The 10,506-nt window shown below is 42.4% G+C and overlaps 1 protein-coding gene across 1 annotated transcript; it reads right to left on the reverse strand.

Annotated features, from left to right (window-relative positions):
• Positions 1-97: 97 nt before the first annotated feature.
• LOC146512095 (nuclear factor 7, ovary-like) lies at positions 98-5,817 on the reverse strand. The gene has a single exon (XM_085170520.1). The coding sequence runs from the start codon at positions 4,819-4,821 to the stop codon at positions 3,418-3,420; it is 1,404 nt and encodes a 467-aa protein (XP_085026646.1). The 5' UTR covers positions 4,822-5,817; the 3' UTR covers positions 98-3,417.
• Between the last annotated feature and the right edge of the window lie 4,689 nt (positions 5,818-10,506).

The following is a 10,506-nucleotide window of genomic DNA, read 5'->3' on the forward strand; positions in this document are numbered from 1 at the left end:
TTCAAAGTAAAAGCGTAAAATTGGCGCATGTGAACGTAATTTCCTTTAAAAGTAACTGATTTGAACGCTTTTGTAAAGACGGAGCAATTCGAAAATGTGGATTTAATGGTGAACTATTCGTCTATATATTATTCACTGTGACGCGGATTTATTATTTTGCTAAGTTTCTGTAAAAGCGAAGTTTTTTGTGCAAATTTACATTTTCTACATTCAGCGGAACTGCTTTACGTTACGTTTCAAACTTCACACAAGTGGCTTCATGAATCTTATCGTTTCAAATGCTGCGTTCAGGTAAACTCGCAAAATTCCCTCTTATAGACACTAAATGCGACACAAATAATTGTAGAGGCTTTTAAAGTCTGCAAAAAAATCCAAATGAGTTCAAGAATCACAAAGTTAATAATTTAAACCAATCTAGTGAATTACTAACGTATTGTTAGTAACTTATTGTTAATAATTCACTGAAAATGCAAAACTACTCTACTTTTTGTTTACTTGGTAGTCACAGTTTAAAAAAGAAAAACCAGAGTGATTGAAAAAGCAATCTTCCACTGTTCACCAGGCTGTTCATCAGCTTTTAAATAAAAAGCAACAGAATCAATGCAAAAATACTCAAATTCATTAGTGCAACTTGTTTAGCCGTTCATATAAACAATACACAAACCAGCTTCGAACAAGCAGCAGTGTTCATTGTTGCGTTCTGTAAACAGATCCCTACTATGATTTATACAGGTCTTATAAATATTTTCAAAGTGTTCATTTAAGGTACAACATTTGGCAAGATTACATTTAAAGTCAAAATCATTTGTTGTGCAACACAAACAGTTCCTCTGTTGTGTGTTTCATGCAACAGCTGTAACCCAAACTGACCCAGTTCTGGATGGAAATATTCAATATCCTCTGCTGTGTCCCGTGGTGCAGTCCCACATGAGAGAGCGGTATCGATCAACCACACTGAGGCCACGGCAGTCTCCACGTTACTTGTTAGAGGCTTGAAACTCGTTAGCTGGAGGAAAACAATGCCACTGTCACACCTGTGCTGGCTGGAGGGGGTAATGTCCTGTCTCAAAATGGAAAAGTACACTGTGTGACAATTTGTCCACTGTTTCAAAGATGAGCTTCCCCTTATCAATAAAATATAACACACTCCTCTCTTCTTTCTAAATCCATCGAACACGATAGAAAGAATAACATCTCAGAACATGAAGCAGCATCTTTGTGTTTGTATTCTGGACTGTTGAGCGCTACTTTGATTATGTGATATGCCCTGAAAATCAAAAAGATTACATAAGATTAACGATAGCATCAAAAAAGAAACATTAAGATGATGAAACAACTGAACACTAGATGGTAGTTATACTTCATACAATTGTGTCAGAATCCATATTCATGATGGTGATGAGTGTCTCTTTGAGGAACAGACGATGACAAATAAAAGAGTCTTAAGAAGTTTCGCTGCTTCTGGTCCCCCATTTGGTGCTTTGACGATCAAGGTCACAGCATATGATCACTGAGCTCTTTATGAACTGAGACCCCTCCCATTAGGAAAGGATGCTTTATCAAAGATTAAAAATAATCACTTCAAACAACCTTGCATTCATTTGTAATGAGCATTTCCTCTGTGATGACCCAAAACATGGGACTATAGGATTTTCAGTTCTACGGTGTTGAGGTCACAGAATGGAGAAGCCTTTTGTGTGCTCTCTTTTTGCTTTTCCAAAGTTAATGAAGTTCACTAGATGTTTGTGGCACAACCTCACCTGCTGGTGCATGGAGTCGGTGCATGGAGTCGAGCACAAAGTCTGAAGAGTATAAAGTTCCAGCGACGCTGGAAGTGCACCGAACAAATCCTTTACTTACTCGTTTCATCAACACTTTAACCTACGAGTGCTGCTTCTGCTTTAACCTCTTCAAGTTACTGGAACTTCCTTGGAGAATATCAGGGCCATCATCAGGATACAGTTATTGTTGAAAGGTTTCTGCTCCTTTTGAAGGCTGTCGCACTTGGTGCTGTGTTGCGTCAGGAGTGTTTCCACAGAGGGTGTCACCGGCTCACCTGGAAATATAATTTGTGCCCATGCCACCCACACCCATGCTGCCGGGCTACTGTTAATCTTACAGTGTACAACACCACTGAATAGTAGCGTGGAATTTAACTCAGTGCTTTTAAGCCTCAATCACACAGGCCTAGAGACCCGCTGGCAACCTCTGGTTGCTAGGGAAAAATCTGTATTCTCCGACCATTTGGAGAGTGATGCTAAATGCTAAATGGCCTGTATTTGTATAGCGCTTTACTTAGTCCCTAAGGACCCCAAAGCACTTTACACTACAATCAGTCATTCACCCATTCACACACACATTCACACTTGTTAAGCAATTACAATCTCTCAAAGTGAAGAAACGTTCCTTAATTAATACCTTTGTATGATTCTTGTTCTAGTTTTCCTTATTTTCTCATGGTTCACCTGTACCAATTTCACCTGGTTGCTCGAGGCTTCTGGCTGTCACCAGGTGAAATTGGTAGCAGACGGTTCTGCAGCAGAACTCTGTGTTGTTGCTGCGGTCGCTGGCAGACTGCTGCTGTTAACTCGAGTTTGCATTAAGGACACAAAAACTTCACACTTACTCTCCGAGCTTTAGTAAAACTTTAGTAAAAGTGTGAGAGTTGGCAGAACATTTGGCCTTCTCTATGGAAACTACTGGTTACCGCGGCAACCTGCTATGATCAAACAATTTCGAGGAGATCCTGGTGCAGCTCCGTGCACTTCTTTAAAAACACTTTCGTGCTAGCAAAGTTTGTAAGCCACTCGTGGACTACCCACTGACTTTAGGCCTGTGTGACGGGAAACTTATTTAAATACTATTTACTATTTCATTCTACTTACAGCCATTATATTCTACACTTAAAGCTTAAGCTAATTCTTATTTTTCACATTTTAAAATATAGATCTATTAAATTATTGTGCTGTGTTGTGAGGGATAAAGCTTCACAGTCATATAGACGTTGGTAAAACCATCTGCTGCTTAAACGTTTGTACTACTCTTACTTTTGCTTAGGTAAAGAGTCATTGTAAAATGTTATTGACGACACTTCTTATCATCTGCACGAGTCTGTTTTCTGCTCCAGTTCTGGTCACTGAACAATCCTGGAAACACTCCTGGTAGCAAACTACGATATGTCAACTAAGGTAGCACAGTGTATATTTGCACTTCAGCTTGCCAGCATGTGCAAACTGAAGTGCAGCAGTATTTACACAGTAACAACGCGCCCTGACAAGGCTTTATGACACCGTTTCGGGCTATGAGCACGTTGACGGAGGACGCCAGATTTGTGTAATCATGACTGTGCCTCGATCTGTCCTGTTTCTGTGATCTAAGCTGTGCTCTTACACGGTTAAAGCCCAGCTAGCTGTAACTTCACTCCTCCTGATCTCTCAGCTTTCTCACACACACTTTTACAGGCACTATTTTCAGAAGCTGTGGGTTCCTGGTGCAAAGATAGGGGCACAGTTTTTCAGCGAACATGTGTGTGAAAGTGTGAATGTGTGTGTTTGTATCAGGCTCCAAAAAAGACAGCTTCCCTTCGTCCCAGTCCAGATGAACTCTGACCTTCTTGACCTTCTCTGTGATGGAGAGAGCGATGTATTTGTTGGTTGGGGAGTACGCTCTGTATCCGGCGTGGCTGCATTCTACGCTCCACACTGTGGAGCCCACAAACTCTCTCCTGCACATGGACTCTGCTATCACCCCAACCTCCCAGTCCTTGTTGTCTCCAACCTCCACGTCCCAGCTGTGAGTTCCCGAGTTAAAGCCCTCAGCGCCCAGGACAGAATCCCAGAATTCAAACCTCTCCGGGTTTTCTGGAAGGAGCCTTCTCTTCCCGTGCCTCACGCCGGTCAGATCTTCAGACAGAATGAGCTCTGGATTGGCTGAATTTGGATCCAGAATCACAGGACTGTAGGAGACCATGTCTGTCATCTTATTCCAGATGTTGAAGGTCAGGTTGCCCAGGTGTTTGGCCACATCTATCAATGCTCCTGAGCCCAGCTGTGGATCATCCAGCTGGGGGTGCTGCTGGACTCTTTCCACCACAGCCTTGTAGGTCCTCAGGAAGGACGGATCTCCAGCTCTGAGGTGCTCCTCTGTGGCTCTGACTGTGTCTGAAAGATTCGCCATCTCCCTACACAGAGCCTCCATCTTCTCCTTCATCACTTGGCTCTTCTGCGCCTCTTCCTCCCGCAGAGCTAACATCCGTTCCTCCTCTTCCTCCTCTAGGAACTGGTGAAGCTTCTTAAACTGCTCCTTAAGCCTCCTTTCTATCTGCAGAGCCTGCGCTTTAATGTGCTCCGCTGTTTGATGTAAGTTCACTTTAACTTCATTAAAAAGCTTCAGCTTGTGCTGCAGAGGGTTCAGGAGCGTGTGAAGCTCCTCTCTGTGTTCCTGTGCAACTTCATCGATGGGTCTGAACTGATGGTCGGCGTGGATTTTTGCATCCCGACAGATGATGCACGCGGGCTGCTCATGGTCCAGACAGAAGAGTTTGAGCTTTTCAGAGTGCAGACTGCAGAGACCGTCAGACCCCGACGAAGCTCTCTGACTCTGCAAAAATCCCTCACAGAGGTTCTTCAGTGCCCGGTTACAAGGTGGATCACTCCACTCGCACACTGTCCGACACACCAGGCACTCTTTGATTTGCTTCTCTTTCCACCAGCTCTGCAGACAGGCTTTACAGAAGCTGTGGCTACACAAGAGGAGGACGGGATCTTTAAAAATGTCATGACAGGCAGGGCAGCATAAATCCTCCTCTGAACGGAAAGCCATTTTCCCCTCAGCGACAAAGACACCTGGCAGAGACGGACAGCGGGGAGGAGGCAGTGCCAAAACCTTCCCAACAAGTCTTCGGCAAAATCTTTCCTTCAAGCGTTCTTTTTTAATTGGTAAAATCCCAGTGCTCCCGGTATTCTTGCTGCCCTCAGCGCGTCAGTGTAAAGGTGACGCTTTCCTTCCCTTTACTGTCAAGAAGTCGTGTTTCCTGATAGTCGTGTTTGTCAGGTGAGCCAGAGTGGGTGGAGCTCTGTCAAATAACTGTAACACTCCAAAGACTTCTCTTACACCGCGCTCTGGAAACTGCAGGTGCTTGCACCTTCCACATGCTCGCAGCTTTCAGTCATGCACAGACACCAGCGGCATGTGTGAGCGTGCTGTACATCTGTTAAATGAGGATGTACAGCATCTCTTGGATGAGAGAGCGGACTGATAAGTTCAGCTTCTTCCATGAACACAGATGTCTGCTAATCAGTGCAAAGTAACGGAGTAATAAATAAGAAAAGTGCACGCTCTAAAGCTTCTGTACGCCACAGAATTCCTTTAAAGAAATGCTCCAAGCGGCACAAGCACATTGGAGAGGTCCAAGCTGTGTCAGAGAGACCACGCACTTAACTCCAATATCCAGGTGAACCTGCAGAAAGAAACTATTCAGACTTTAAATATGTTTGTTTCAGCTGTAAATCTCCAAAGGTTAAACAGAATCAACCTTTTGGGATCTACTTACCCAGATGGTTGAGAATGCATCAAAGTGTTTTAGCTGTAAAGTTTTCATCTCAATAAGTGTAAGCAAACTCCTTTTTGGTTAGTTTGCCACAAAAATCTCCTTTATTGAACTTAAATACACAATGATTTCCTATTTTTCTCCCTGGTTGTCTTTGGCTCACCTGCTGCATGTCGGTGGGGCTCAGCACACAGTTTGAGGAGCCATCTCACAGCGCGCCCCCTGGTGTCATTTCACTAAATTGCAGCACAGTGGCACGTCTAAGAAGAGAGCATGCTGTCTGCAGACACGCTCTGCTGCTCTGATGTCCGACATGGTTTGTTTTGCTTGAAAAAAATACAATCATGGGAGCTGAAGATGCTTCCCTTTGGTTGCTGCACGTGCAGAAACACGTGGGAGATGTTAAAGGAAAGTGTTTCAGCTTGAACACAAAGCTTGCAGGTATGCTGACTCAACTTCACTTTAAAAGGAGGAAGGTGTGGAGGAGGCAAAAAACTGGGCAATCCGGTATGTTCCTAACTAACGCTAAGTCAGACCTGCCTCACTCACACCCAGCAGGCTACATGTTGCACGCTACTGCATTACACCATAGATTTATTACCATAAAGCAAACAAGAATTTTCAAGAAGCAAAATTTTTCTTTTTGTCCATAATGTGGATGTGGCCCAGATTAAGATGCAGAATGATTACTTTTGAGCACCAAATGAGAATTCTGCGTTTGAATGCTTTGTGAAAAACTAGTTTTTGAAGAGAGACGGGGGGACAACATCAGAGATGGATGGATGTCCCAGTACTTGTTGACATGCACCCCGCTGTGGCTGTCTGTTTCTCCGGGCCACTCAGGTCATGTTGGCAGCGACCCTGAAAAATCTTTCCAACAGTTACTGAGGAGCACTAAGCCTGGATGAAATCCCTGAGTGGCATGCTGTGGCCCCTGTGCCAGCATCAGCCTTCAGACCAAAAGTTACTGTACCGGGAGGAGGTGGGGGTTTGATATTCTGACAATAAACAGATTTCAGATCTTCGCGCTGTTGCCAAACGCTCCCTGAGCAGGAGCTGGTTGTTGAGAACCTGGCAGAGCTTTGCAGTGACACCTGGAGAGTTCAGGCTTCACACAGCTCTGAAGAATGAGCTGGCACAGCAGCTGGCAGCAGCGCTGGCAGTGGCTTCTTTAAAAACAATTAGGCCTTTGACATTCGGCAGACAGACAAAGAGAAAGATGAGTGCAGCCAAATGACTTACCACCAATCAACTTTCTTAAAGAGATTAAAATAGAGGATTCTGGGCAATACAGTCAGTCTGCTAACAGCCGACAGAACAAACATCTAAGGGCTGAAACTGACGTATATTATATCATCATCTGCATACAAAGAAACTTTTAGTTACAGAATAACCATTTGTCAAACAAACAACCAAAAAACGAAACTAACAAAGACAGCTTGGTCACGAAGCAAAACATCACACTCACAGGCAGCCTGTTTGTTTTATTACAATAGTTTTTATGTGAAGAAAATGAGATACAGCATGGACAGGAAGTGGGAGGTGTTCAGTGTCCACATGTCAAGTATTTCACAAACTGCTTTGTTACACTGGTGTGAAATCAGGGGCTGGATCAGCGTGTTAGTGACTGCTTTTACTAAAGGAAGCAAAACGATCTGAATAAATGAATCTCTGCTCCTGGCTTTTGTGATAGTGAACCAATATAGAGTTTGTTTTTTTGTTTTTTTTGGCTAACTATGTAACTAATACTCTGTTAAAGTTTGATTTTAAGACCCTCAGAGCTGGAAATATTAGGCTTCTGGACAAAAAGTGACATGGGAAGCTTTGTTTGGGCCCTTTTAATAGGTGATAAAACACATACACGGTGGCTGAAAACCCATAATATCAGCAGCTAAAACATACCGAACAACATTCAGGACACAGAGGCGTTCCCAGGTGTAATCTCTCCAGCGTGTTGTAGGTCTGCTCCTCCCAGCTGTGGGCCTCAATGGCTGTCAGGCTTTCAGTCACTATTTACAGTCTGTGGCTGTGCTGTAGGTGAAGGCAGGAATGGTGATCGACCCGAAAGTTGTTCTAAATACATGTTTTTCCCCTCACACATCCTTCCACACAGATATACACAGGTACATCCTCCTGTTAGGCCTTAGTGATGGATTTATCACTGCAGTGATGTCGCCACAGAGCTCAAAGAAAGCTTTTAGCTATTCTATGCTGTGATTGAGCAGGAGTCTCGGGGAAGTTTGGATCAGTTTTGCAACACTTCCAGCCGTAGATGTGAAAGAAAAGAAAAGGCATTTCGTCACTGTGATTCTAGTCTCTCACCACTAGATGTCAGAATTTACAAATAATCTTTTTCTGCTTCATCGTCTTGTTCTTCTGCCTTCAGCCTTTTTTTTTTATTTTTCCTTCATTTTGGCAGCTGCTGATGTCTCAGGTTCTGTCAGTGTGTTTCGGGGTAGAGATGTGCATTAAACAGCTTCTCATACTAACACCATGTAAAGGAAAATATAAAAAATGCAAAAAAAAAAAAAAAAAAAGAATATATTGAGCAAAGTTGCATTTAAAAAATCAGTGAAAAATTAAAATCTTGGATATTTGGGGTGGGAGCACAAAATGCACAGTTGAGCAATGAAGCGATGATTGTGCCTTAATGTTACCTCTCGTTGGTTTGAGGCTTGTGGTCAAGTTTTCACAGGTCTCTCTGCAGTGCTGTGAAAAACGAAATACAACCCACAGCTCAGCAGCTCCTTCAGCAGCAGTAAGTCAAAGTCATTGATGTCTGCACGACTTTATTGCTGTGGAGGAATTTTGTCTCACACTGCTTGACTTCAAAGAGGTTTTCAGCGTTCAGTTATGCACAGCTCTCTGAAGGTTGCACCACATCAGTTCTTTTTCTGCCATTTTCTTGTAGACTTGCTGCTCTGCTTTCATTTTCCTGTTGCATGACCTCATTTTGGCCAAGCTTTAGCTGTGAAGCAGGTGGCCTCACATTTGCCTCAAGAATAATTTGTTATGCAGACGAGTTCATGGTCAAATCAGTGACAAGGTGCCCGAATCATAGTGCCTACTCCACTGTGCTTATAGGTGCTGTGTGTTCTTTTTAGACAGCAGATGTTTTCTCCTGGCAGCCCTTCCAAACATGTTATGTTCATTTCCTTTTTTTAACTGTACCGGCATGAACATGAACCTTAACATGCTTGTAGTCTGAGCTGTAGCGCTCTCAGTTTGTTGCAGTCTCTCTGAGCGCTCCACGTTCCGGTCTTGGGTGAATTTGCTCTGTTCTGTCATTCTGTTAACACGAATCCTCCAAACCACCAAGGTGCAAAACTGATTGATTGATTAATGTCATTAGCAGCACTTACCTTAATTCCTGTGGAGGCAGCAAGGATGGAGTTTTATGTGTTTCAGTTAATAATAAATTATTACATTTGAATCACTGACTAAAGCACAGAATTGTTTTTAGCACGTATAGAAGATGAAAACCTTCACGTTTTAACTGATCTTTGAACAAGAAGCAAAGTTAAAAGACATTTTTTGTTGTAGGCTGTAGGTCCTGGTCTGTGTCTATATATATATAACACAGTTTTACTGTGTTTGTAATATTTCACACAGGAAGTCTAAAAGACGAAAACCAGACTGATAAGAAGATGTTGTTTAGAAGGGAGGGTTTTTATTAGAAATGCTCGCAGCCTTTAGTTTAGACAAATGAAGACAATCAGGTCTGAGAGAGGTGACTGTAAACACCGCCGGCCTGTGTGTGTTTGCACGTTTGTTCGCCCACCTGTTTATTCGGCTCCGTCCTCTGTGTGTGTGTTGATTTTGTTTTCTTCCTCCTCATCGTCCTCACAAAGAGACTATCCACACGAGGAAACAAATGAAACAACACCCACACACACACTTAAGGCCAGTGGGAAGTCCCCTGGTTGTGTATGAAATGGTATACAGATCATGTGGGGTATGCATTTACGTTGGATGTTTGCAGTAACATAAAACATTAAAACAAACAGTCATTCGTTCCAGGCTTCAGAATTGTAATATCACAGCTTGAAACGTTTCCCTGTGCACACAGATCTGGATGAATACGTCCTGCTGAAGAGCCCCTCTTAAGCACGTCGCAGACTCTGTGCTCGCTGTCCTTCAGCTGACCTGCTGACATCCTGCTGCACAGGGCCTCCGTGCTTACAGCTCTGTTATTGTTTCTGTGCATCTACCATAATCCTTTGCAAAGAGAGCGAGAGACGAGGAGGGAAAAAAACTTCATCTCAGTTGATTGGCTGGAAATCTGCATCAGGATCAAGTAGGAGTGTGTCACATCTATTCTCCCTTCAAAATAAAAGCAGAAATGTGACCATTCAGACAAAATTCGGACTACGTTTATATGTTTCTATGAATTATGAGCACTGGAAACAATATGTGAAAATTTTAAGAAAGAAAGAAATGTAGACCTATGTCAATTTATTCACCTGTCTGTCTTGGATTGTATTGCTATTTCAAAAAGAAATGTGAATAAAATATGACATCGTTTAAGGTTTTTCTTCTTTACAGCAGAAATCTGACATTTGGCAAAACATTCTACTCAGTGTTTGAGCAGTTTTTCCACCATAATCACTGTAAACTAGGAAAAGATTAAATAGTCTCCCCATTAGCACCCTTTAAATAAAACACATTTCCCCCCATAAATTAGAAAAATTGTTTCATTTAAACTTTGTGCATTAAATTCATCAAAGGTTATCGATGAGGTAAGATGACATCAGATGTCTGTGTTACAGGAGCTAAAACAGTGAAGAAAACAGTAACAAAAAATAAATAAAAAGGCAATAAAACAGAATTACAAAATAAAATATCTCATCAGTATTAAAATAATAATAATAATAATAATAATTTAAGTATTTTAAGTTTAGATAATAAAACTGAATGTAATCCCATACAATCGAGTAGGAAAGGCTCAATTTAAAAAG

Source organism: Neolamprologus multifasciatus, chromosome 8, assembly GCF_963576455.1.
Source record: "Neolamprologus multifasciatus chromosome 8, fNeoMul1.2, whole genome shotgun sequence".
Lineage (NCBI taxonomy): Eukaryota > Metazoa > Chordata > Actinopteri > Cichliformes > Cichlidae > Neolamprologus > Neolamprologus multifasciatus.

What these genes read in the sequence shown, in the direction of transcription:
- LOC146512095 (XM_085170520.1), bottom strand. Translation starts at nt 4,821, where the DNA reads ATGGCTTTCCGTTCAGAGGAGGATTTATGCTGCCCTGCCTGTCATGAC.